This window comes from Cyrtonyx montezumae, unplaced genomic scaffold (genome assembly GCF_038088225.1).
Source record: "Cyrtonyx montezumae isolate F1298 unplaced genomic scaffold, pur_monq_1.0 scaffold_24, whole genome shotgun sequence".
NCBI lineage: Eukaryota > Metazoa > Chordata > Aves > Galliformes > Odontophoridae > Cyrtonyx > Cyrtonyx montezumae.
In genome coordinates, this window is record NW_027071981.1 from 3,590,300 (window position 1) to 3,618,235 (window position 27,936).

At 42.7% G+C, this 27,936-nt stretch overlaps 1 protein-coding gene across 1 annotated transcript; it reads left to right on the forward strand.

The window, feature by feature from the left end:
- Positions 1-146: 146 nt before the first annotated feature.
- On the forward strand, positions 147-11,150 carry CRNKL1 (crooked neck pre-mRNA splicing factor 1). Its single transcript, XM_065739485.1, has 14 exons — positions 147-218; positions 901-1,053; positions 2,227-2,318; positions 2,434-2,592; positions 2,923-3,089; positions 3,344-3,522; positions 4,122-4,292; positions 4,935-5,126; positions 5,989-6,048; positions 7,006-7,086; positions 8,317-8,556; positions 8,975-9,076; positions 9,639-9,887; positions 10,296-11,150. Exons 1-14 carry the CDS (start codon positions 171-173, stop codon positions 10,461-10,463), a joined length of 2,061 nt encoding a protein of 686 aa, XP_065595557.1. The 5' UTR covers positions 147-170; the 3' UTR covers positions 10,464-11,150.
- Positions 11,151-27,936: the final 16,786 nt, after the last annotated feature.

Sequence of the window (27,936 nt, forward strand, 5' to 3'; positions counted from 1 at the left end):
GTCCGAAGCGCACGGAACTCCGCGCCGCGAGGGGGCGCTATTCACGGCGCCGCGCAGCGCCGAACGTTGAGCCGCTACCGGGACGCGCCGCCGTTACCCCGGCAACCACGCTCGCCGGCGCTACGTGCGGTCAAAGGTCGCGGGGCGGAGCTGACGGGAGAGACGACAAGATGGCGTCTACGGCGGCTGGGAAGCAGCGCATCCCCAAAGTGGCCAAGGTGCGCGGAGGCTGCGGGGTGTGCGGTTGGCTGCGCTTGTCTGGGCGGCCTCGGGTCGTGGAGCGGCCTGGGGGGGAGGTTTCAGTTGGTACCGTGCTGGGCCTGCACTGCAGGGAAGCGTTGAGAAAGGCAGCGGGGCTGGGAGCGGTCTGGAGCACTGTGTGATGGGAGCGGCTGAGTGGGGCTGTTCAGTCTGGAGAAGAGGAGGATCAGGGGAGACCTTATCGCTCTCTGCAACGGCCTGAAAGGAGGCTGTGTGAGGTGGGGTCGGCCTCTGCTCCCAGGGAACAGCCATAGGACGAGAGGGGATGGCCTCACGTTGTGCCAGGGGAGGGTCACGTTGGGTGTTAGGAGCAATTCCTTCTACAGAAAGCTGTGAGACAGTGGCACAGCTGCACAGGGAGTGCTGGGGTCATTGTCCGTGGAGATGTGGTACTGAGGGATACGAGGTATTTGGCATGGTTGAGATGTGCTTGGTGATCATATCCGTTTTTCCAACCTTAATGATTCTTCCCTCCTGCTGGACAGTGGCTGTGGTGCCCATCCTTTCTCTCAGGGGCCTCCAAATCATTCTTCAGTAGAGGCTTCACATAGGAAGTCACTGGACTAAACTCAAACTGGCGGGTTTTTTTTCAGTCTTGCCTTGGAAGGGAAAAACAAACCAAATGCCCTCCCTTTACAGGTGAAAAACAAAGCACCTGCAGAAGTTCAGATCACAGCAGAGCAGCTTTTAAGAGAAGCGAAGGAGAGAGAGCTTGAGCTTCTTCCACCACCTCCTCAGCAGAAGATCACAGATGTTGAAGAGCTAAATGACTATAAGCTACGGAAAAGGAAGGTAAAGGGGGCAAAAAAACAAGTTTGGTGCTTCTGTAAAGAGCTAAAATTCTGTGTTTTATAATATAAACAAGGCATCCTTCATGTTATTACTTGTTGAGTTTTTAGGTTAATAATTCTTAAAAAGAAACAGTGCTGTTTTCAGAGAAAATGAATTGTTTTCATGCAAAAAGAAAGTTATAATTGCACAGTGTTTAACAAAGCTTGGTAATCACATGATATCAGGTCTTTGCTTTCAATATGTTTGGAGCATTGCAAGGGTAATTACGTGCATGGTTCATATGCAGTTTCTTACTCACCACTAATGTCGTGCCAGTATGGCATCAGTAATCTTAGCTATTTAGTTTTTTCCATCTCAGCTATTTAAAATGAAGAAAACATACAACCATACTGATGTGGCAAGAGCTATTTCTATCTTGTATAGTTATGCTATCATGGGCCACATATTAGAACAAATTTTTACACTTGTTGTGTTTATGTTTTGATGATTGTCTAGCAAAATAACCATTCTACTTTTGAGATTTCAAGTGTGCATGCATATATATATATATATTTCCTTCCTTATTTAAAGAAGAGCTGTTTTGGTTTTGGAAACTTCAGTTTTGTTTGGCATTTCTCTTCAGTAATTTCTGTCCTGGATCAAAAGAAAGTAAAGCAAGTATATCCTTAACAGTGAACTTGAAATGTTTTTAACTAGACTTACTCAGCTATTTTTCAGATACAGCCAATGTCTAAATATAGATTATTTTTGTGCGTGGTTATTTTTTAATCTCTTATATGGATGGCAGTAACAAGCCACAGCACATTGATTGTGTTAAACCATGCTTTACTCTGATTTATATACTGATAGTATTGATCCTGACAGCAGCCAAATGCAGCACTGGAGATACTGTCACTATTGCACTGAACTGTGAAATTCATCTAGCATGTTTGATGCCAGAATATTAAATCCAAGTAATGACCATAAGATATCTTGCTTGAAAAAAAATAAAAAGTAGAGTGTTGCACACACATCAAAGTTATGCAGTTTTTAGGAAGAGTTGTATTGAATAGGTATTGTTACTACTACGTGTAAGGCATAATTCATCCTGATAATAATAATTTGTAAGCTGTTTATAAAAAGATTAGTCTGCACAGAGGATTTTTTTGCTCACAGAAATAACTTTCTCCTCAGACTTTCGAAGATAACATAAGGAAAAACAGAACTGTTATCAGTAACTGGATTAAGTACGCACAATGGGAAGAAAGCTTAAAAGAAATACAGAGGTAATTACATTGTAGCTGTAGATCTCTTATAAACCTCTTAAGACACATGCTGACAAACACTGTCAGTGTTTTGGAGGCACGTTATGAGCACAACTTGCTTCTCTTTGCTTTCCAGAGCCCGTTCCATTTACGAGCGTGCTTTAGATGTAGACTACAGAAATGTCACCCTTTGGCTGAAATATGCAGAAATGGAAATGAAGAACCGCCAGGTTAATCATGCCCGAAACATTTGGGATCGAGCTATTACCACCCTCCCCAGGGTGAACCAATTCTGGTATGTTTACAGGGAATGAAGCATTGCTTTTACCCCACAGAGTGCAGATAATTTTTCTGTTCTACGTAAAGCAAAAGTGTTTTCTGTTCTCCTCCTGCAGTTCTTTGTAAAACCATAGTATTTGAACGGTTGTGCAGTTTTCAAGCTATTGCAGGGAAAGATGTGTGTGTATCTGCATGCTGCCAGTCACAGCAGTACCTACATGTATTTCTGGAGTGCAAGTGAGGAATAGGTGGTAGAAGTGTCAGTGATGCTCTTATTAAGCACTTGAAAAATCATTGTAATCTGTGTTTACTAACTGATTGTAAACACTAGATCTTGTTTTCTAAGGTATAAGTACACTTACATGGAAGAGATGCTGGGGAATGTTGCTGGATCACGTCAGGTGTTTGAACGCTGGATGGAATGGCAACCAGAGGAGCAAGCCTGGCATTCCTACATTAACTTTGAGCTGAGATACAAGGAGGTGGATAGGGCACGTACCATTTATGAAAGATATATCCTTTTTAGTGCATTGTGACTCCTACCCAAATTTAGGCTTAAACTCTTCATTCCTTGTCTATTCTAACCCTAGCTCCTTTTTACTTTATGCTTTATGCCTTTTTACTTTTACTGCTTTGTCTTCTTCCTAGTTGTATTACTTGCATGTGCCATTCTTAGGAGTTGTTTTGCATGAGCCTGTGCTCACTGGGGTGAGATGCAGATTGAAAGACCCAGTTCAAATGCCACTGTTTCTTTAACATAGCTCTACTCGTTATTGTTCATCCTGATGTGAAAAACTGGATCAAGTATGCCCGCTTTGAAGAGAAGCACTGTTATTTTGCTCATGCAAGGAAAGTATATGAGAGGGCAGTGGAGTTCTTTGGAGAAGAGCACATGGATGAGCACTTGTATGTGGCTTTTGCGAAGTTTGAAGAGAACCAGAAAGAAGTAAGGTTTTCTTACTGATACTAACCATCTCCACAAAATTTCTTTTTGAATATCAAACTCGAGACCCCTTAACTTCAGTACTTGTGTTTTCCATCACCCTTTTGGGCTTATGTAGTCTGAGTTAAGGAATCAATCTTACGCTTAGCTTGCATTTGGTGACATTGAGGAAATATGTTCTAAGAAAAGTAAGTGCCAAATCTTCCAAGCCTCAGAATGGTTCAATTAAATCTCATGCATGTCCTGTAGTATGAGTCTGTAGATCAATTGCATGCTTAATATAAAATAAAAGCTCTATTAGTCATGATTTTGCAGTTACACAATTCAAAACATTCTTGAGCCCCAAACTACAGGCTCTTATAAATACTTTAATTGTTCCAAACCTGTAAATGTATAAGTGATAGTAGCTTTTGGTATTATTTTTGTTCTTCATTTGTTTGTCCTCAGTTTTACTCTCCAGGGAGATCTGTGTAAGTCCTGTCCTAAGAAGGCCATTTGCATTAAAAATTGTTAAAGGATGGTGGAGATACTGAAATGTACATTGTGGGGTAGGAGTGAAGTTGTGTTCCATATAAAATTCAAATGATATTTAATGTTTTCAGTTTGAAAGAGTAAGGGTGATCTACAAGTATGCCTTGGATAGAATTCCAAAACAGGATGCCCAGAATCTCTTCAAAAATTACACCATCTTTGAGAAGAAGTTTGGAGATAGAAGAGGTATTGAAGACATCATTGTCAGCAAGAGAAGATTCCAGTATGAAGAGGAAGTGAAGGTATGTATGACAAATATTCATCACATGTCCACTTGCTGTCTCATGGTAGGAAGGCTGAACACGTTACCTGCAATGCTTGATCAAAAAAAAAAGGTACAGGCACCATTCTTCATGGGGGCAGGATTCCATCCGTGGGGGAGACGTATTCTCAGCTTTTTCATTTCTGCAGTCTAATACACATTGTGGAGCCAAAGTTTTTGATTGCACAGAGAACTTGCTACCCTTCACAGACTTCTTAGAGTACACTCAGTTTAGCTTGCTTATTCTTTCACTTCTGTCAAGCAGTTACTTCTACTCTTGAGTAGAAATACCTGTTTCCTTACAAAAAAAAAGAAGTATGGCACATCTGTTCTTCACCAGATTGCTCTGTACTGTTCATTGCTTCACTTCCACTTTTTGTAATTCAGTTTGTGTTCACAAAAGTATTTTTAGGTTTAAAAAAAAAAAGGAAATAAAGGCACTTTAACCCACCTCCCTTCCATAGCTCTAGCTTAAGTGTACTTGAGTCAGTTTTTGCTGATATTTCAATGTCTAGTTTTAATAGGGAAATTCTGAGTAAAAACTGTAAGTAAAGGAAAAAGTTTTCTTATTTGCAGTTACTGAAGTTTCTTTCCCATTTCTCTGCTCTCATCTTTCTGGAAGGCAAATCCACACAATTATGATGCGTGGTTTGACTACTTGAGGTTAGTTGAAAGTGATGCTGATGCAGAGACTGTCCGAGAAGTGTATGAAAGAGCCATTGCTAATGTTCCTCCAATTCAAGAGAAGAGATACTGGAAGAGATACATCTATCTTTGGATTAACTACGCGTTATACGAAGAGCTGGAGGCAAAGGCAAGGAGTGAGAACTCACATTTTTGTTATAAGTACTTTTCTTACACCAAATAGTTCTCTACAGACACCTGTAGCTGAGGGAAACAGCAACAGTCTGACTTATGTCATTAGCTAGGGGATTTGCTATTTATGCATTTGTGCCCTATACACACACTTTTGTTTGTGTCAGATATTCTCTCCCTTGTATGAGGGGGGAAAAAGCATTTATTTCACCCCAGTTCTTGTAGAAACTTGCTGCTAAAAGCAGAAACAGATTTTTCTAGCCCCATCTGAATTTCCTTTTCCAGATTGTTGCCTGCACTTGTGCCAGTACTGATACAAATGGCATTATAAATAGAATAGCTGTAGGTATTTCTTCTGTTTGTTATCAGTCAGGTAACAGAGTATTACAAATACAGCAGTATTACCAGTAGTGTAACAGAACTGTTTGGGAGGTTGTTCTACAAAGTGGTCAAGTTGTTGCTACAGTTACCTTGTGAGGCCAGGGTGTTACCAATCATGTTGTGTAGCTACGTTTTATTTCATAAGGTCATAGTTCAGTGTCTGGTAAAAGAAAAGATACCTATTTTTTCCCCTAACTGACTGCACTGTTGCTTTCATTTGCTTGTTCTTAATGAAATTTAAAAAAAAAAAAAACTCTTACTGACCTCAGAATTTACCATCATCATTGAATTGTGCATGCACATACATAAGTAATACATATTTTTAAGTTTATGTGATTCTGAACTCCTGTGCTTAAAAAAAAAATACTGTTGTGCAGTTTGACAATCATTGTGTGATTCCAGAGGTGTAATTACTGCAGCATAATCCGTGTAGAGAATGAAGAATTTCATTTTTTGTTTACTTTTGTCTGTTCTTTCAGGATCCAGAGCGAACCAGGCAAGTTTATCAGGCATGTATAGAGCTCCTCCCACACAAGAAGGTATGGCTCTTCCAACAGTCCATATAAAGTCTTCTCTTACAAACTGTAACACTGAGTTTCTTTCATTTTCTCTCTCAGCTTACAGGTTCAGAAGCCCCTTAAGTTGTCCTTAGTTAAGTGCAGTGAGGCCTGCAAATCTGAGATGCCCATCCAAAAAGCTGCTAATGCATTTTTGCATAGCCTGCTTGCAAACAGGGGAGTTGTTTATGCAAGATTTTCTGTGGACTCCCTTTTACTTCCACAGTTTATCTTCTAAAATTGGTATTATTTCCCCTGTAAGTTAAGGATTTAGAGAACTGCAACTTGCATAGGAACAGAAGGCCACACATTGATGTCAGATTTCCTCTTATTGACATGAAGCCAGCGTTTGCTCAGCGTTTTCAAATTATCAAGATTGCTATAAAAAGCTGAATTCCCACCTACATAGACAACAGTTTAGTAATGTTTGATAGTAGAGAATGTCTTCTCTTTCCTTTGCTTGTTTTCCTTTGTAGAAAGGCTGATCCTTTCCTAGCTCTTCTCAGCCTGGTTGCCTGTCGTCTCTGCAAAGTAATTGTTACTCAGTTTTACACAGGGTTACTGCCTTTCATAGTAACTTTGTAATTGCTTACCGGGTGCCCACTGAGGTAGGTGCATTTCATAAACTGTCCCGAGGGTGTATGTCCCCCATAGCTGATAGAGTTAGCCAATCAGTTGATTGGTAAAATACTTCATTTGCTTGAAGATATTTCTGTCCTGGCTGTTTTTATTTCACATCTATGGGAGAGTAAATTACGTTGTAGAGGTTGTTTTGGGTCACAAATTCTCACTTTTCCAACAGAAAACCCCTGAAGTCAAATGCAACTAACTGCAGTATCAGTAGTGTGAGTCTGTATACAGTGATGCTTTGTAAAGAATGCATGCAGAGTTATTTACTGAGCTTCCAACCCGTGTGTCACGTTGCTCTTTTTCTTTCAGTTTACGTTTGCCAAAATATGGCTGCTGTATGCACAGTTTGAAATAAGACAGAAAAATCTTCCCCTTGCTAGAAGAGCTTTGGTAAGCTTTGGTTAATTCTGTAATTGATTTCCCTAACTCATAGTCACTAGGGAATGGCATTAAACGATCTTAAAAATTGTCCTTTGTAAATTGCTGTTTTAATCCACTTAAATAAAGCTTCCTAGAAATCTGCAGGGACCAGCATTTACTGTCATGTATGATTTAAAAAGAAGTATAGCTTGGTATGGTGAATTAGCCACAGATTGTGATGAATGCAGCTTTCTCATTTCTGCTGACAAAAGATGTATCTAAATACAAGAGTACAAATCAGCTTAGTGCAGAGTTTTAACTACTGCTGATTTGTTTGAACGATACCCATATTAGCAGTTGCTTTTTAAATACCTAAATAAATAGGAGGTTTTGGTTCTCAGAAATTCAGACTTGCAGCCAGCAGTAGCAGCACCCAGCTATTTGGATGTTGACAGGAGCAGTCGTGGGGTCTTTGTGCAGGCTCAGGAGCTTCTGTACAAATTTCACGGCCGTGTCAGAGAATGATGAGATACGTTTTGGCAACAGGAATATTTGAAATGGAAAAAAATCTTTTCCTTTCAGTTCAGATACTCTGAATAAGCTGAGTGACAACAGTGGACTAAGTTTACCTTCCAGCATGCTAGTAAAGCTGTGTTTGTTGAGCTGGACTCCTGCCCTTGCTCAGAAAAGAAGCGAAGCAGACGGACTAAATGAGACTTAAAATCTCCCTGCAGGAGAAGGCAACCATCTGTCTTGAAATGTGCTGTAGTTCTAGCTTGATTGAAATACCCTCCTTCCATTCTAGAAGGTCTACTTTGGTCTGTTGAAATAGTTCCTTCAGTTCATTTTAGACTTCTCTTGTGCTGGTCTTTTCTCTGTTGTTTAATTTGGGAGATTTCTTCTAGTACATTACTTTTAATTATTTTTGAGACTAGATTTTGTAGATCCTGCCTTATTCTGTCTGTGAACTGGACCTGGATTTGGCAAGCAATTACCCTTGCATTTGCTTTAAGTTCACTTTGAACCACCTCTGTGGCAAGAAGTCTTGCTTCTGTCCTGAGGAAAGGGTGACGTTGCTGACATCAATTGGATTTCATACTGGTGCAGACCACCATCTCAAAACAAAACACAACAACCTCAAACTCAAAAATGCATTTTAGTTCAAATATTGCACAACAAAAAGTTGTTTAGAAATAGTGTTGCTATGTGTTTCTTTTGCAAGGTCTTTAGGTGGTCTGGGGTTTTCTTTGTTCTCAACAGGGAACATCCATAGGTAAATGTCCGAAAAACAAACTTTTTAAAGGTTACATTGAACTGGAGTTACAATTGAGAGAATTTGATCGTTGTCGAAAGCTGTATGAAAAATTCCTGGAGTTTGCACCAGAAAACTGCACATCGTGGATTAAATTTGCTGAACTGGAGACCATTCTTGGTGATATTGATAGAGCCCGTGCAATATATGAACTGGCTATTAGCCAGCCTCGACTAGACATGCCAGAGGTAAGGGGGGAAGATGCATTTCACATCATAATTTTAAGGTGTTTATTACATTGTTTGGCCAATAAGATGTAAATAATCTAACAGCTTGAGCTGATCTGCTTGTGATAGTGGCCTAATCTGTCTCATTAATTTAGCATCTGTTTCTTAGCAGGATACACAGGACTGTAAATCCATGGTAAAATGTGGCAGGAGTTGGATGCTTACAAGAGTAAGCTAAATGGATTATGTGGGCAAAATTTCATGTGACTTATCTTAATCCTAGCTAATACAGTCAATTAATACTCAGATGTCTAAAATTCATTTTTTCAGAGTTCAAATTTTGATGCTCCGCTGTTAAAGAACTTCCTTGACACCATCTCAGTGTTAAATACAGAGCTGTTAGAGACTGCGAATATATGAAGACACTTGTGTTTTACAGGTTCTTTGGAAATCCTACATTGACTTTGAGATAGAGCAAGAGGAGTATGAGAAAACAAGAAACCTTTACCGCAGGCTGCTTCAGCGGACACAGCACGTCAAGGTAGGCATGGGCACCCAGAACAGGTCTTGGATTGGATCTCTGGTGGGTGGAAAGCCTTGGCTGCTTTAGTTGCCTGGCTTCTTGAAATTGTCTGAAAACTTAAGCTCAGTCCTGTGTCTGCATTGCTGAAAGGGCAAAGACATTTTTAACCTAGGTATATAACAACAGGTATGTCCTATTGAAGATACAAGGCTTTTTAGAAGCTTTGCAAAGCAGCCCTCCTCTTGCTGAGCAGCTTTGGAATTATATTTGCTCAAATATTGCAAAGAAATACTCATTGTGATTACATTTCCAGTTTGAATTTGATGCTATTATTTCACTAAATTCAGGCAGCTCTATCATAACCCAAAACAAGCAGTAGAAATTTGTTGAGGTTGCTAGCATAAATATTCTTTCCTCTCAAAATGAGGCAAATCTCACACACTTGAAACAAACATGACTTTGCTAGGGATTTGCTTATAAAAGCATGCTCTGGAGTTGTTGTTTTCCCAGCTGCTTTGTTTTCTTTATCACTTACCTATTCAGGATGGAAGTTTCAGCTTGGTTTTTGTTTTCAACATAGGTATGGATTAGCTTTGCACAGTTTGAGCTGTCTGCAGGAGGAGAGGAGAGTTTGTCCAAGTGCCGGCAGATTTATGAAGAAGCTAATAAGGCAATGAGGAACTGTGAGGAGAAAGAGGAGAGAGTCATGCTGCTGGAGTCCTGGAAGACCTTTGAAGAGGAGTTTGGAACTGACAGTACGAAAGAGAGGATAGAAAAACTTATGCCTGAAAAGATAAAGAAGAGGAGAAAACTGCAGGCTGAAGATGGGGTAAGAACAAAAAAATATACGAGTTATCTTTCTGAAGCCTTGGTGGCTTTACACTGGGATCTGAAGCTCAAAATCAGCTGTGATGGGTGCTGTGACTGTGTGCTGATGTTACTGTAGTAAGTGAAGAACACGATTAGCATAAAACACATCCTGCTGAGTTCCTTGCCCTTTAGTGGGCTGGCTGGACAGTTGATCCAGAGTGAAACTACCAGTGCTCAGTGTAGTTTTAGATTAAACTTCTATGACTGTGTTGTGCCCATTCAGCTTGTTGTTCTTAGCTGCTATGGGTGTTCCAATATCAATTTTAATGCTATCTCATTGTTATGCTTATTAAAAAACCTGCTAATAGCTAACATTAACGTGCAAATTAAACCTGCTTTGTGGTGTCTTTTTTTTTTTTCCCTGTAGTCTGATGCTGGTTGGGAGGAATATTATGATTATATTTTCCCAGAAGATACTGCCAATCAGCCTAATCTCAAACTACTTGCTATGGCTAAACTCTGGAAGAAACAGCAACAGGAGAGTGAAGCTGCAGAAATGGATCCAGACAAAGACATTGATGAAAGCCAGTCTTAAGATGTTGCCTTCCCCTGTTCCTTTTCTTAGGTGTTGTATGCTATTTTCAGTGGTGACAAATAAACTTTCTTGAGGGTTTGACTATTTTTGACTAAAAGATATTTTTGGTTTGAGAAACAGCACCAGATTGGAGGTGATTCTCTTTAATAGTCTCTTGATTTCCATCTACTGATGGAGCAAGCCCTGGAATCCACACCAGTGGTCTGAGAAATGTGAGAAGTGGATGGCAGCTTTGTTTTTAGGGCAAGACCAACTGCTGTAAGGCTTCTACAAAACTTCATGGTAGTGTTTAAGGTTGTAAATATGCCAAGACAACAGATCTACTTTCTTTAATAAGAAAGATGTCTTCAACCATTTCTGATTCGATTTTTTTTCTTTCTCCCCAATAATTCTGTAAAATATATATTGTTCATGAGGATAGTTGAAAACAAAAACCTGTTGACTGCAAGATGTTCAAGTTCATACCAAAGTAAGCTTTTATCTCAGAATCCAGGGCAGGAGGGACAAGAATAGAAGCTAAATATACTGAAAGTAACCCATGGAAGACAAACCTGCCAAATTAGTTTGTCTGTATTTTAATATTTAAATATTGTCTATATTTTATAGCAAATAATCTATTGGGAAATAAAGAAGTGTAAGTGGGCTTCTCATTCTGCTTTTTGTACTTCATAGGGCAAAAAACATTGAGGGAAAGTGTTCTTGTTCATATGTCCTTAGGGAAGCTTTTTCTTTCCCAGTTTCTTTTTTTCTTTGTAGTGGAAAAAAACGCTCTTGTTCCACTGCAGCTACTGCTAGGAGAGACCCAAAAAAGTCATGCAGGGCTGCATGGCTCTGGGTGGTGGTCAGGAGCACGAGGGAGAGGAAGGGAAGAGCATGCATACCTGCAGGCTGACATTCTGGTGAGGAATGGAAGAGGCAGCAGCTGGTGTGGCTGGGGTTAAGTGCAGGAACAGTGGGCTGAATGCACCAAGCAAGGGAAGGGATGGTGGGGATAAGAGACCTCAAAATGAGGGCAGATGAATGTGTTTGCTGGGGGTAGGCCCACAAACACAGGAGTGCCAGGAGAACAGAGCTGTGGGAAAGCTCCCTCAGTTCTCCTGGGTCATTTGTTGCAGTGGGTGCCTGTGCGTTGCCTGTGGGACAGGTCCTGTCTGCACAATCCTCTGCTTAATCTGGAAAGGCCTTCTGTCCCTGTTTAGTCCCAGGTTTATCAATCTTGTTAACTTACTTGGCTGACTGACCAGAATGAGAAAGTTGTTTCCTGAGGGGTTTTGTCCTTGGGTTATTTGTTAATAACTCTTTCTTTATTCTTGTTTTCTTCTGAGTTAAAAAATATACGGCTGTTCAGAAAACACAGATTTCTAAGTTCATGCATTCTTTCTTGAAGACTGATTACTGTGTGTGATTTGTTTTTCCATTTATTATTTTTTCCTTACATCTTCCTAAAAGCTTGCAAGGTAACGCTGGGCTGTTTCTTCATGTCAACTGATTGTATCACATTAAAATACAAGATAAAAATCTAGACTAAGTTTTATCTAAATTGATACTGCTTCCTTTGCCTCCTGGGCTTATATTTTGCAAGTATTTTGGTTTTTAATTCTTTCAGTGAGAGACAGCTGCTGTGGTCCTGCACATCCCAGCAGCCAAGTGCAGCCCTTGCCTTTGTGGGGCTGGCTGGGTGCGCTGGGGCACCAGGCGGCAGCAGAGAGGCTTTGTCTGCGGTCCTGTGTTTGTGTGCGTTTCAGTCTTTGTTCTTACAGTGGCTGGGAAACATAAGGAATTCTTTGCGCCTTGAGCCAGACTGAAGCCCCAGAACACTTGAATCATGCTTGAGATCTGATGAGAGCAGCTAAAGGAATAGCTTTTCTGCAGCAGTTTTTCCTTGAAATGGTGAATTGTTGCTTTTGGAAGAGGATGCTGGCAGAAAAGTGAGTGCCCATCAAAAGGGAACAGAGGGGGGAGGATGCACAGAGTGACTCTTAGGGCACTTTGGGCTTCGTGATGCATATACAGTAACAATAGCTAAGGTCTGAAATGCTAATCTAAGACTCACATCCAACCTCCCTGTACCCTATTCTGCTCCTCCCCTGCAGTGACTTCACAGAGGCATGACATGGACTTCTGCAGAGAAATGAGAGGTGGAAGTGGCCTCATCAAACCCTTTCATTTCTTCATCTGTTCACCTCGTGCCTATCAGCACTATTTCACATTTGGTTGCCCTCAATCCAGTTCTTTGTCATCTGGTTTTACCTGTCCTAGCCATGGAACATAGCTGTAAGGAGCTGTGTGAGGAGATGTGCCAGACACTAGCAGTGATGGGTCTGTGTGGGTGAGTGGACTTCCAGGCAGCTGCCTCCTTCCTCTCCCCACCCTTCCACGGTGTGAGCTTATCTTCCAAGAAGCAAACAGGAGCTTTTTATTCCATAGCAAGCTAAACCAAGTGCACCTCGTAACATAAGAGCAGCCAAACACTGCCAATTCTCAAAGCTTGAGTTTGTTTGACACTGCATGCAAACACGGGGATGATTGGGTACAGATCTGGCCTTCTTGCAGGCTTTGTTGGTGATTGTTCTGTGATGTTCTACTCCTCACATAAACTCTGTCTGGCTGAAAGGCTTGGTTATGACAGTCTTTGACACCTCTCCCAACTTAATTACCTCTGAGGTGGTGGAAGAATGTAAAGCTGGCAGGGCTGAACACTGCTGGTGCTGAAACTCTTCGTGTCCTTGGCCACAGGGATCTCTGCCTTTGGGACCCCATTCTGCTCAGCCTCCAGAGAGGAACAGTGCTCACTGACATCTTCCTTGGGGTCAGGTATAGAAATCTTACTGTTATGTGTATGGATTGTCTTACTGCTGCTGCCACTCATCTCATTCCCCCCTTCCCCCAGGTAATGGCTTTTTCCCCCTGAGTGTGAGTGCTTCCCCCTGTCCTGAGCTTCCTGACTTCTTCATGGCTCAGAGGCACAGGAGAAACATGAGCACACTGCTCAAAGTTTTACCTAGGCTTGGCACTGGGATTCCTGCTGTTGCCTCTGACTCTCTTTCCCTACCAGATAACGCCTGTGTCCTGTGCTGCACTTTGGAAAATGAGGACAGAGCTGCTGTAACACGTGTCAGAAAGTGATGGTGAGGTGAATTACAGCATGCATCAAGAAACTGAGGCTCTCATGGAGACTATAATGTCATCTGCCTTCTCCCTGATGAATGCTGTCAGCACTTCATTTTGCTTTTGGAGCATCTGTCTCCTGTAATGCTCCTGGGCACTGACCCCAGTGTGGAGATGCTTCCCCCACATGTATTAAAACTGTCCCCTTTCTGCAGCAAGACGCAGCCACAGCTGCCTCCATGGGCTGCTGCTGCTGTTTGGGTTTAACTAAAAGAGGACACACTACAGCAGGTTCCTGTCCCTATCCTTCCCCACCATATTCTCCATCAAAGTGCCATTCTAGCCCAGGATTTTTGACACGCTGTCAAATAAGGTTAGGAAAGCTTCATGTTGTTGTTGAGATGTTAGCCATGCCACTAAGTACCTTGTAATTCCTCAGCATGGCTTTTGTGTTGGGCCCTATGATCCATGCACTTCAAAGACAGTTTTATAGTATATTCCCTGTGACTGCTCTCTGACTTCAGCTTTTCTTTTTGCAAGGGTGCAGTTTGGTGATGCTGAGTCTTCCAGAGGACTGTCCTCAGGAAAAAAAAAATGCCTAACAGTGCAAGTAAAGTTGAAGAACTGCCCCTAGCTCAGTTATGATTTCAGTAAGTGGCACTTCACAGTTGGGTTCTGGACACTAAGTAGGATTAAATTACTGCTGGGAAGTCAGAACAGATGCATAAGTGATTTTATTTTTTTTTTAAGGGGCTATGACACATCCCTAAAAAGCAATTAAGTTGCAGAGGAAAGCTTTGCGTTCAGATTCTGGGACTGTGATAAAACTTGTTGTTGTTTCTTCCCATGCCAGATTAAACAAGGCTAAAAGCTGCATCACAAAGCATGCTGCAGGAGGTGACTTTGTAGGAACGACTTCATAGAGGTCCATTTTCCTTCTAAAAGCTGCAGACATTTTCTGAAGCTGAATGCAGTCAAGGGACCTGGCTTGGCCAACCATCTTAGTGCTGAAGCAAAGTTGGAGCAGGTCACAGGAGAGTATCATGGCGTGCTGGACAGGGCTGTTTGAGGTAAGGGACACACAGGGTGGCCTGTGGTGGTGGAGGTCACATCTAACAGCTGCTGAATCTGACAGCTGCAGAGGATCCTTCATGAGCACCAGCCAGCGGTTGGTTTGACGATGCTTTGGTCTAATGATAAATGACACCTGCTCAGAGCGTGAAGAACGACTTCACTCCTTGCAAAGTGCATTTCCAGAAAAAGGGTGGAAGGCTTTGAGTATACCCACATATAAAATATCCACATATAAAAATACCTGCAACTGTATTTTATAAACATCTTATTGATACTAACATGCTACATGTCGCTATATAATTAATACATTGCATTTAAAAGAACAGAATGTCCAGGCTGGTTGTAGCACACATATTGGAAAATTAACTACAGACCTGGAGATGTATTGCATTATTTATAGCTGCCTTGATGAGCCAGCTGCCTGCTGCTTCCACTGCGATGGCCACTGTAGCATCTGAGCTCTTCACAGGTATTTAAAAGTAGGAATAATCCTGTTCTTCCTTCTTTCTATCCTACTACAGAGGAAGGATAATTTGATTTGGTTTTTTCTAGGGTTTTGTTTTCTTGGTTGCTTTATGGGCTTGCTGTTTTTCCCTGCTTGGAAGGCACTAGATTAGGTCACTTCAGGCAAAGAAGTTGAGCCTGAGCTGGAAACTCCTTGAATGGAGACCATATCTTCTCCAAGCAGATTCTCCTGGGTAAATCATAGAATTGTCAAGGGTAGAAAAGACAACTAAGATAATCAAGTCCAACTCCACCCCAACCTTATCATGCCCACTGAGCACGTCCCTCAGTGCCATATCCCCATGGCTCTGCAACACCTCCAGGGTTGGTGACCCCATCACCCCCTGGGCAGCTGTGCCACTGCATCACTGCTCTTTGGGAGAATTTTTTCCTAGTATCCAACATGAACCTCCCCTGGTGCAATTTAAGGGTGTTACCTCTCATCCTATAGCCTTCATTCAGATCATTGGAGGGAGCGATGAGGTCTCTCCTGAGCCTCCTCTTCTCCAGACTGAACACCTCTGATTCTCTCAGCTGCTCCCCATCACACTGTTCTCCAGATCTCCTGCTCCTGCTGGCCACACTCCTGCTGACACAAGCCGGGGTGCCGTTGGCTTTCTTGGCCACCTGGGTGCACTGCCCTTGATCTGAGGTGCCTTCCCCACCAACTCATTCTAGTGGGACTGTGAGGCTGCACAGAGAAGGAGATGGTTTCTGCCATTTATGGGCAACCTGGCAACGTACAGCTTTGAGTAACAGTGCAAAGGCTGTGAATGTCCCAAGTTAGCAAGGATGAAAGGCAGAGATGCAACGTAGCGTTCTTGATAGGAAATGAGACCATGGCTGTTGTGCCAGGGGAGATTCAGGCTGAATAAATAGGAAGAATTTCACACAGAGAGCAATGATGTGGTGGTACAGCTGCACAGGGAGTGCTGGGGTCACCATCCATGGAGGTGTTGCACACTGGGGATGTGGCACTGAGGAATGTGGTCGGTAAGCACGGTGGCAGTAGACTTTAGTTGATCATAGTGGTCTTTCCAACCTAAATGTTTCTATGGTCATATATTCTCAGGATTATTGCTGATCAAAAGCATGAATGGTGGAAATGTTGCTTAGCCCAGCTGTGAGTTAACTGTTCTTTAAGAAGTCACCTCGAGTACCTCTGTAGCCCACGTCTGCACTGTGTGCAGCACGTGGGGCTGCTGCAGACATGAGTCACCTCGAGCAGCATTGCAAGCTGCTCTAACGCTGGGCTGAGCAGGATCCCCAGCTGCAGCGGGGGGCCTGGGGAGGGACTGCATGACCTATATAGTACACTGTTTCCATGGTAACTTCAGACCATGTGAGATGCTGGTTTGGGTGGCACAGCAGCTTCCAGCTGGAATCTATGCGGCTTGTAGCCCGCTCAGGGTGGGGGTCTCATCCTCATCCTCTCAGCCAGCCTTATCTCTGTTGGCTGGAGAAGCAATATGCCAGATGAAGCATCTGATGCAAGGCCATGCTTAACCATTCAGTTACATCTGAGATGTGTTCAGCAGCTCCTTGATCCCCCCCTGGCTGTGTGCAGCCCAGTCCCAGGCTGCGCTGCTGATCAACCTTGCAGGGTTATAGCTCTTGGCTGCAAGAGCGAGGTGTTCCTCTCATACAGATGTCAAGTGCTCTCTGCTCGGCTGTTTGACTTTGGTAGCCTCTGTCTCTGGGATCTGTGTTTTGGAATAGGTGTTAAAATATTTTAGAGCGCTTGTTTTATGTCTGTTTACTTCATCTCTGAGGAACTGCAGGACATAATTTAAGATATGAAACCAAAGCACCCTAGTGGCTCTTACCTGACCTGCTAAGATTTATCACCAGGCTGTGGAAAAGAAACATTCCTGCAAGATGTCTCTGGCAGCAAGAAGAGGGGAGATGCTCCATGGGTGCGCAGTCCCCTGCGTTCTTCACTTTTAGCTGAACATGGCAGGGGCTACGCGTGTTTGGCATATGAAATGCCTTAAAATGTTTCAAAAATGAGATTCTTGAGTAGAAAGGATACCTAGCAGCAAATTCACATGGGGAAAGGCAATAGGTTCAACTCTCTTGTTTGGCCGAGGAGAATCCGAAGGCGAAGAGGACTTTGGGAATTACACTGCATTTATTCCCCAGCAACTATTTACAGAGAGTCCCACACGTGGAATTGTTCATTTTAATGAGATCTGATACTGTCACGAAGACAGAGGCAAATATTTGTCACCCTTTGGAACTTGTCATATGGTGCAACTTGTGCTTTTGGTCATCCAGCTTAACGATGGCATGCTGCTGAAGCATGCTCCACCATGACATATGGTGGCACAGGTGAAGCTGCACCTCGAGTGCTGCTCTCAGTGCAAAAAAAGACACTGAGGCCCTGGAGCATGTCTAGAGATGGTGGGGATGGGTTGGTGGTTGCACTTTGAGGTCTTTTTCAGCCTTTGTGGTTCTATAACTCTGTATCAGCACCTGAAAGCCAGCAGATTGATTTCTAATATTTCAACTTGTTCTTCTTTTTTTTTTTTTTTAAAGGACACTTTATTTCCTGGCTCTTATTTCTCCAAGTTATCTTTCCTGAAGTTGCCTTTTACCTGTTTTCATTAGAAGATTGTTCTTTGAGGGATTTATAGTATTTGTGCTTTCATTCCACTTGTGTAGATACAATCAGTCAATAAAACGCTGCTCTTGAAGGAAGAAAAATGTCTGTATATACTTGTAAGCTGTGTATTATTAACAGTGACTGTATCTGCTTCTGCAAGAGCTCAAAAGCAGGATGAAGCTGAGGACAGCATACTGAAAATACTTCTCCTCAAGTCCCAGCTGAGCACTGAATGAGTGGAAAGGCAAGGGGCTGCTCACCAGAGGGCTTGCTTCCTTCAGAGCAGTGTTTGTGAAGGGGAGGAGGTCACTGCAAGCAAGATGTGCATCCCCGATGTCACCAAAAGTGCTTAGCAATGTTCTGCTATCAGCTCTGGCCTCAACCAGGTAAGGCAGTGAGCAGCCATGCCTACTGGTACTGCATTTTTCCATAGTTCTCTGTGCCCAAATCCCATCAAAGGACTGGGAATTGTAACTGCAGCCTTGAGTAAAATTGTTAACTCCCTCCATGAAAACGCCAATAACAAAAGTTTGAAAAAGAATGGAAATTATCCTTTTGTCAGAATTGCCTTCAAACTCTCCCAAGTGTGATTGGTAAAGTTAAAAATAAAGACTTGATGCTTATCAGCATGCAGGCTAACGTTGCTAACAAGGAGCATGTGACTAAGGCATTTGAGGGTAGAACATGTTGGAATTAAAACTATATAAGTGAATAATCTGTAAACAGCGTGTGGCCAGAAATTCTGTTGCCTTAAATAGACAAGATATTTCATTTGGAAGTTGGCTTTCCTATACCTCCAAATTCTTTTCTATAACTTTTGTTGATGTCCTACCCCTCTGAATGCGTGACATCCATCACACGTGCTCTTGCTTTCTGTACCCAGAAGCCCAACCTTTCTCTTGCTTGAATTCCCTGTCTCTTGTGAGCACCAGACTGTGCTTCAGTCTCTCCTCCATAAACTTTGCTCTTCACAGGGCTTGAAGAACGTGCTCAAGGCAGTGTTTTTTGTCCCAGGTTTGGCATGGGCACGGTGGGGATGGATTGATGGTTGGGCATGATGATCTTAGAGGTCTTTCCCAGCCTTATCAATTCTGTGATTCTAAGGTTCTGCACCAGATTCCTGCTGGAGCCCATCCCTGGGACATTGTGGGCCAGGAGGAAGAGTGTGACCCTGTTTGGACTATCTGGGTGTCTTCCAGACCAACCTCACACAGGAATAGCAATAGGAAAGGTTATAATTAGTGATCTGATCCTTGCAGTTCCTCAGTAATGTGTCATTAGTGCAATATCCAGATAACCAAAATGTGTTGTTTTTTTTATAATTCTTGTGCTGCACAGCTCTAAGTGCACCACTTTTTACATTAATCCAGAAAATACTTTTCCTTTATGCAATAAAAACTGTTGAGAGAGAATGTCCCAAACACTTGTGAAACCTTAGGAAGGAGCAATAACAGCTATTTCAGTCTTACTTAATTAAATTACTTGAAAATAAAAAGTGAAGCTGTATTTTTTGAATCAATGAATGGAGTAATTAAAACAAAACAAAACAGCAGACCTTTACCTGAGCTGTCCAAGTGTCTTTCTGATACACAAAGTTTTTCCTGAAAGGCAAAACAAAGCCATGGATTAGAAATTGGTGAAGAGAGGAGAATCTAAAGGCACAGAATGACAAGGGGTCAGCATGAAGGTGCTCCGTTTCCATTCACAGTTGATGACAGTGATTATGCTCCTCTATGGAGATAATAGGGGCTAAGCAGCATGGCTGTGGGAGTCATACTGATAACGTTTTTTTTCTTCTTGCAGGAAACAAAAATGGGTCTCTCTTTGGGGATGTGAGCAAACTTGCTGAATGTGAAACATCTGTGTGGACAAATTCAGTGGAACGCATTGCAGCCTTTCATAGCGTGGGTAGATCAGGTATTTCTCTTCACTCTCGGTTGTGATATTGAAACTCAAATGACATTTGTTAACAGAGCAGTGGAAATGGCTATTGTTTGTGGTTTCCGGCCTTAAGCTGCAATAAATTCTTTAGATACTCCTCTTTTTTGAAGCTAGGTATGTTCATTTCAATAATACTGGCAAATATGCAGGTTTTTATTGTCAAAGAAAGAACCTACAGAAGTGATACCAGCTGCTGCATCTCTTGTGATGCAGCATCTAGCAAAATAGGATTAAGAAACCTACTTCAACCACTGGTTTGGGAAAGCAGCCTTCTGCTGCAGTAACAAGAGTGAATCTTGCTGGGAGTTCTGCCTGAGAGTATGGGCTTTGAGGGGAGCTCTGTTGCTCAGTGTAGAAATATCACTTGGTATAATCTTTGGTCTGTAGATGTATGCTGCTGACACCCTAAAATAACAAAAAATGGTGAAATTAGGAGTCATAGAGGTCAGCGCTCAGGGAAGCAAGCTGCTCTGATCTCTTAGTGAAGTCTGATATTGTCATTGCTGAGATAGTGGTAGCTATGCCCACTTCTTTCTCCCGTTGAGAGTAAACCTGGGAAGATGGAATTAGTTGTTTGGAGCAGCATCCAGCCAAAAATAGAGAAGAGATTTAGGAAGCGCTTGGGGAAGTGCCTGGGTGAAAACTGAAGGAAAATGACACATCTGAAAGCATTGTGGGTAGTTATGGAATTCAAATCGAGAATGTTCTGTGCATTTTAAATACTTCTACTAGGGGAAGGAGTATAGGAGCTTTAATGTTTAATGCGTGCACAGTAATAGAAAGCTGAACCGATCTCCATGGGCCCATTTGTTCCATCACTGTCCAGAAGGAAATAAATTGAATTCTATTTTAGACCATATTTTGGATCTGGATGTGGCAATGGGAGATGAGAAGAATGGAAGCAATGAATATATGTGCCCTGGGATGTCCTCATCTCTCCTGGAAGGCACCGTGCACATGCTTGGTACAATGCAAGAAGCAGAGGATAATTCAGTGCCACTTGGGATGGACTGGGCTGGACTGAGGGGGGATTTTCTTGAGACCAAGATGCAGCTGGGTGATGAGACATTGGCATGGGTTGCCCAGAGAGATGGTGGTGCCCTGGCTCTGCAGACAGCCAAGGTCAGGCTGGATGGGGCTCTGAGCAGTGATGGAGCTGTGGTTGTCCCTATTCAGAGCAGGAGTTTGGAGTGGGTGGCCTTTAAGGGTCCCTTCCAACTCATACAATTGTATGATACTATGATAACTGATTTGCATTGGAAATGGTGGTAGGATTTTGAATATAGAATGTAATAAATTCCAGATACCTATTATTTGTATGTTAAAGACTTCTTGTAATTCAGGCAACATCCTCCTCCTCCTCTTTACAAGGAGCAGTATGTGTATATTCTATGCTTATTAGTCATAGATTTGTCTTGTGGTATCCACTGGGTTGTCTTTTACTTCCACAGCTTTCTGTAGACCTCCTGCAGGTCTCTCTCCACTGGTTTTACAGCTAAGAAATGGACTGTGGCTGACACAGTAAGATCTCACCAGGTTGCTAATGCAAACATTAAATGCATTGCTCTCGATCCCATTAGCAATCCCCAAAGCACCACACTTGCTGTAGCCCCTCACTCTGTGATCTTGGCAATAAATCTTTTCTGCTCCTTACAGCTGGAGCTTCTTTCATCTCCTCTGCTGGGGTTTGGTCTTTTGACCCCCTGCAATTTTCAAGAGGAAAGATTTGCCTTGTGTAATCTAGTTCTGCTTAGGAAGTGAAGCTGGAAGCTCTGCCACATGCTGCTTTCGTGCTCCCCCTAACCCTCTCCCCTCCTCGGGGGACAAACTTACAGCCTTCCAACCACAGATATATAGAGTAGATTTGAATCAATGCAGCTTTCTTCCCTGTAACCCCCTCTGCTGCACAGGAGGACGTTACGTTTCGTAGTTCCCTGGATTTCTTTGCTATGAGCTATCGGGAGCCTGGCTTCCCCCCACCCACCCAACAGTTGCTTTGGGGACATTTGTTGCTTTAAAACTTGCAGAACAAATTCAAGTTTCCTTGTTTGATGATGCAAGCATTAAATTGAAACTGAGAAGAGCGTGGAGAAATATCTGTGGAAGTCTCATCTGAGTGCATGTTGATCTACATGAATACAAGAAAAAAAGATTTCAGAGAGCTCAGAATATTTTCAGGCATCAGCCTCTGTGATGGTCTTTCTGGCTAGAAAGAGCATCTTCTTGAAGATAAGCAAATCACCACTTTACACACGCTTGCCTGTTCAATTTTTAATCTTTCTTTTCCAGTTATGTAAACAGAACAAGGACAATATCAACCGTGTACCACTCATAAGCTGATCCACTTGCCCCAAGTTATCAGGCACAGAGCACTGCAGGGCTGGTTTGTAAATTGAGTTGGATATATGTTGGTTTTTTTGTTTTTTTTTTTCATCTGTGTTATTCTGAGCTCTTATGTAAACTCTTGGAATGCAATTTCTATATCTACCGGGCTTGTTATGCAACTGCTCTGTGCAGTGATGCCAAAGGGATTTAATTTTCTTATCGCTGGCTTTTAGAAGGAGTGATCAAGCATTCTTTCTGTGGAAAGCGCAGAGAATGATTGAGGGAAAAACAATAATAAGAATGGCAGAAAACAAGGACAACTACAAATTTAAAAAGAAAAAATAATACCAACCCAAGTTCCTCATTTACAGAACTACTTATGGTACTGAACGCACGATTCCTGCTTCAGTACAACTTGACGACATGTGTTCTTTATGGAAATTTCATTTTCATTGAATGGTTTGGTATACATCTGTTTCACAACCCATGCTGAATACTTTATGTATTATTGATGAAGCATGCTTATTTATAGCAGATGTTTAGCGGGATGTCAATGGAAAGTATTGCTGGAAATGTGTTCCATCGGAGTTGGAGGCTGGCGCGCTCCAAAGCGACACCGCTCAGCACATCCCCATAGCAGCTCTGTGAATACACTGGGATTGCTGAAGTGATGGGTAAATGGCAGCTCTCCACAAAGAGCTGCTGCTTTCCCTGAAAAAATCTTGAAAATCATAAAGTTGCTTCGTACAAAAGCCATTTTTTTTGTCGTGGATTAGAACTGAATTAATTTTTCAATATTATGTACTAAAAACCCCACCCAAGAGGTTGCAAAATCAAACGTTTGGACTTTGAAGCTGCTATGCTGGAGTTTATCTAACTGAGATTTTCATAGAATATAGAACAGCTTGGGTTGAAAGGGACCTCAAAGCCTCCTCCAGCCCGGACATGTGCCATGGGCTGGCTACCCAACACCAGCCCATGCTGCCCAGGGCCCATCCAACCTGGCCTTGGGCACCTCCACGGATGGGGCACCCACAGCTCTCTGGGCTTTTCTATGTCTGTTTTAACTGTCTCTGTACAGTCATCATGGAATCCAGTTCTTCAGGTCCCAGGCAGGCAGCACACTTGCTTCTTTGCTTCCTCAAGCCATTGGGCTTGTGTGCAGCTGTGCAACAGTCTGACATGAGTGTGGCACTGCCAGCGCTGCCCATCCTGTCCACTGAGACAAATTAGAAGTAATCTGTGATTTAATTTTGCATCCTTGCTGTTTGATTAAGCTCCTGACTGAACTGGTGATGCCAAGCACTCTTGCTAGCACAGTTGGGCTGTAAAATGGTAGAAACATTAAAAACGATGACAACAAAACCCTCTGAATTCACTTTAATGTTAGTATTTCCCCCCAAAATACTTAAAATAACAGTATTTTTCTTTGGAAATGCAGAGGGTTTAGCAGAAGCAAATCCAGAAACTTCCTGATGAAAGATGGATTGACAAGCTAAGAGTAGCTGGCAATGAAGCACATGATAGATGGGTGATCTTTCAGCAGCATCGCTGTTTGCTTTTCAGGTGGATTTTGCTATGTAGGGCATGGATTATGTAGGGGTTGGCTGCTTTTCCCAAGTAACAGCAATAGGACAAGGGGGAATGGCCTCATGTTGTGTCAGGGGAGGTTCAGATTGGATATTAGGAAACATTTCTTCTCCAAAAGAGTGGTGAGGCAACAGTGGCACAGGCTGCCCAGGGAGTGATGAGGTCACCTTTCTCACTGTACACTGTGGAGATGTGGCACTGAGGGACATGGTCAGTGGGCATGATTGGGGTGGGTTGGGGTTGGACTGGGTGATCCTAGTGGTCTTTTCCAACTTTAATGATTCCATGATTCTATGACCCTCCGTTCTGTGCAGCAATGAAGTGCGCACTTGCTATGGGAAACTCAGGACGAGTAAGAGTTTACTTAAAAAACAAGTTCCATTTTTTCACCACCTCATTTTCACTTCTGTTGCAGGGGGAAAAAAAAGTTCTTAACTTCTTCTGTAAATGCTATGAAATTTCCTCACATTTACAGCTCTTTGTGGATTTCCTTGATGACAGTTTTTTTTTATGTACCACTGAAGTACACATGCATTCCTCATTCTTTCTGTGATATGTATTTCTAAGTGAACATCACTTTGTTTCAGCCTGTTCAAGGCATAATTTTCTACTGTGATGTCTCATTTTCCATTTAAAAGCTAACACTGCAGAAAGGAGTTTAGATGTTAGGCAGAAATTCTTTGCTCAGAGAGTGGTGAGGCTCTGGCAGTGCTGCCCAGAGAGCTGTGGGTACCCCATCCCTGGAGGTGCCCAAGACCAGGTTGGATGGGCCCTGGGCAGCCTGAGCTGGTCGAGGAAGGCAGCCCACAGCATGGGTTGGGGGCTGGATGAGCTTTACAGTCCCTTGAAACCCAAGGCACTTTAGGATTCTATGGTATGAGTTGCGTTTGGAAAGTCTCGACACCTCGTATCACCACCCAAGTGAAATGGAAGAAGGCCGATGAAGATTTTAGATCCCTCTCCCTTCTTGTGTCTTTTTCCTCTATTCCAGTCCCATGCATAAAATGATCTGTTCTAATTACAACACTAAATCCATATTAGAAGTGAAAGGACCTCCACTCCGCCAACGTGACCTCTGTGCAGCAGGCCTGGCCGCCGGGGCGGTGACAGCTGGGACAGGCTCGCTCTCTGCCAGTTCAGGTTTGGACAAGAAAGTGTTTTCCCTCAGGCTTTGCTGTATTTTTAATCTTGCATTTTTGCATGAATTCAAAATTCGGTGAGTGAAACAATCACAGCTGGTTTGTACAGAATGCCTTCATCTCGTTTGAAGTGGGTGGTAAGGATGTTGCTGCACTCGTGAGACTGAACCAGCCTTTCTGAGCTTGAAAATATATTCTCAGCAGAGGAATTTTTGTGGCATTTCTTCCCCTGTAGCATGAAAGCAGGATTGGATTCGATGTTTGATGTGTCAAAGCAAAATGGTCCCGAGGAGCAATCCTGTTCTTGAAATACTGTTGGAAAAATAACAGAAAACTTCTAGCACAACTTGTGTTGTTCTCGTGTTCTTCTTTCGCTGTTTCAGTGAAATCCACGTTCCTCTCACTGAAAGGACTGTGGGAACAGAAAGCCGGGCTGCAGTCTTCCCAAAGCTGTGTGGGTTTTTAGCCTGCGACTTTGTTTATAGTCCTATAAGCTGCAAGCAAAGACTTGTGGCTATTAATCACAAAGATGATCTGACAGCTGTTTTATCTCTGCACAGCTTTGCATCGCTGTTGAGAGGAATACCATCACACCACACTGCCCAACTGACATTTTTCCCTCTTTCAATTTGGAGTGTGCCTTATCTAATTGCCTTCATATAAAGCTGGGTTGGTTTTTTGTTCGGTTGGTTTTAGTTTATAGCTGTGCAGAAGGAAGATGGCCTATTTTATTTAGCATCATGGTTTTGGGAGTCCCAAGTTTGATTTTTGGGAGCCAGGATATTTATGTTGCCATGGGCTGTGGGCAGGAAATAGGTTTGGCTGGTTGTTGCTTCTCTGAGCTGCTCTGAATTTAGAAAGTTGTGAAATCCATCGAAGGGTTACAAGTCTCTGAAGCACAACTGCTGCTTTTTACCTTTGTTACTAATGTCGACTTCTGCAGTGGAATGAGAAACTCATTACTTTTCTTCTATTTAAACGTGCTACTCTATTTCTGTCTTTTGCCCGGTTTCAATAATATAAATAGATGAATTAATTTCACTACTGTGACAAAGTTCTCATGGACTTAATGAAATTCTGCTCCTTTGTTAATCCAACAGCGTGAGCAAACAGAACCAGGATGCATTATAGGAGAACACTTAATCCACCCTCCTGTTATCCTCCAACGTGTTTCCACGTGTTCAAGTGTGAAATGGGAGCCTTTCTGCAGCTGGGTATTGCCATCCTGTGCATATCATCAGATTCCAGTTATGGATTGATTCCAACATAAGCTCAGATCGTGGCATCTCTCTGTCCTCACTGCAGCCAGGCAGTTTCCCCTACATGCGCTCTGTGCAGCCCCTGGTTTGATGGCAGCAGTTGCAATTCCCAGTGGGCTCTCAGGTGTTGGATAGGTTTTAGATGACATTTTTACACCCTGTGTGCTTTATCCTTGACAGCAGTTGCTCACAGATGGGTGTACTGCCAAAAAGTAGTAACATGAATGAGGCAGACTGTGAAACGAAGGCTATTTCTCTCTACTAAGAGAGGTCTTGGAAATGTCTGGTCCTGAGACGTGTTCAGTTGCAATTCTATATATTCCATTTGAGAATGTGCAGGTCCTATATTTATACTGACTAAAAACAAAGTCACAAATCCATCCAAAAAATGGAGATTTTGAAACCTATCCTCTAATACATATATTTTGCTGTTCACAGGACAGTGTGTCACAATGTTATCCACCAGGACTGAGTGAGCACCGCGCTGTGCCCTGCCTGTGCCCTGGTTTCAGCCCACACACTGGGATTACAGTACCAAATCTTAATCAACCTTAACCCTTTTCAGCTCTCATGCAACTCTGCCTTTAGTAACTGAGCACTTAAAAAGTATCCTTTCATACAACTCAAGCACCTCATAAGCAGGGAAAGGAAAAGAAGAAACAGAGATCTGTAATCCCTCTGTTTCCTGCGTCGCACAGAGCAGTCTGAATTTCTTGAGTACAAAGAAATGCAGATTTAATCATACTCTTTTCAGCTGAAATTCCATTCTTAGGCTGATGGTATTTGTGCGTAGGTATATATGCACAAATCCTGATTTATTTCAGGGTTATTTTTATTTTAGATGGATAAAACTGTTTCTATATTTATCTTATGTTCAATTTTATGTATATATAGTGATGTTGTTTTTGGTTTTTTTTTTTTATAAGAAGCCACCAGCCCATGCCCACTGACCACATCCCTCAGTGCCACATCCCCACACTGCTCTGCAACACCTCCAGGGATGGTGACCCCCCCACTCTCTGTGCAGCTGTGCCACTGCATCACTGCTCCTTTGGAGAAGGAATTGCTCCTAACACCCAACGTGACCCTCCCCTGGCATAAGGTGAGGCCATCCCCTCTCATCCTATGGCTGTTCCCTGGGAGCAGAGGCCGGCCCCACCTCACACAGCCTCCTTTCAGGTCGTTGCAGAGAGCGATGAGGTCTCCCCTGAGCCTCCTCTTCTTCAAAGTGTACTGTATAGGCACACAGAATGGGCACTACATTGTGCCATCACACCAAGCTGTTTGCACAGGTATGTAAATGACATGGACAAACATGTATTGTGGAGGTGGGTTCCCTATTCCATCATGCGTCCCACAGTCTGAAAAAACAACTATTTTCCAAATTTGAAAACCCAGGGCTAACTTTGTTAGCTCACAACCTTCTCAAAGAGCAGCATAACTCAGTTTGCATTATTCCTGCCATATGCTGTAGGCTTTTCTTGAGTAGTAAGAGAAGAAGAGAATGCTGATTTGTGAGGAGTGGATTTCATGCCATTCACTAATGACATTAATTTTCAGAAAAGACCGAATTATGTGTTATGGATCTTTGAGAAGAGAAACTACTTTCTGCACCCCTTGCACTAGGGAAGGGTCACTGCCAGGATTTGTTCTGCAGGAAAAGCAAGAGGTACAGATGGCTGAGGGAAACGGGCTTACGTGAAAATCATAGAATCATTAAGGCTGGAAAAGGTCAGCATGCCCAACCAGTAACCCACACCATGCCCATTAACCATGTCCCTCAGTGCTGCAAATAGGTGCATATAGGCATGTTGCAGCAGGTTTGGCTGTGCTGGGAGTCACTTTGTGTTTGCTGACTCCTGGGCTGTCACTGGTCGGTATTCAGGGTGAATATGCACTACCTGCTATTAGAGTTATTGAAATGCACA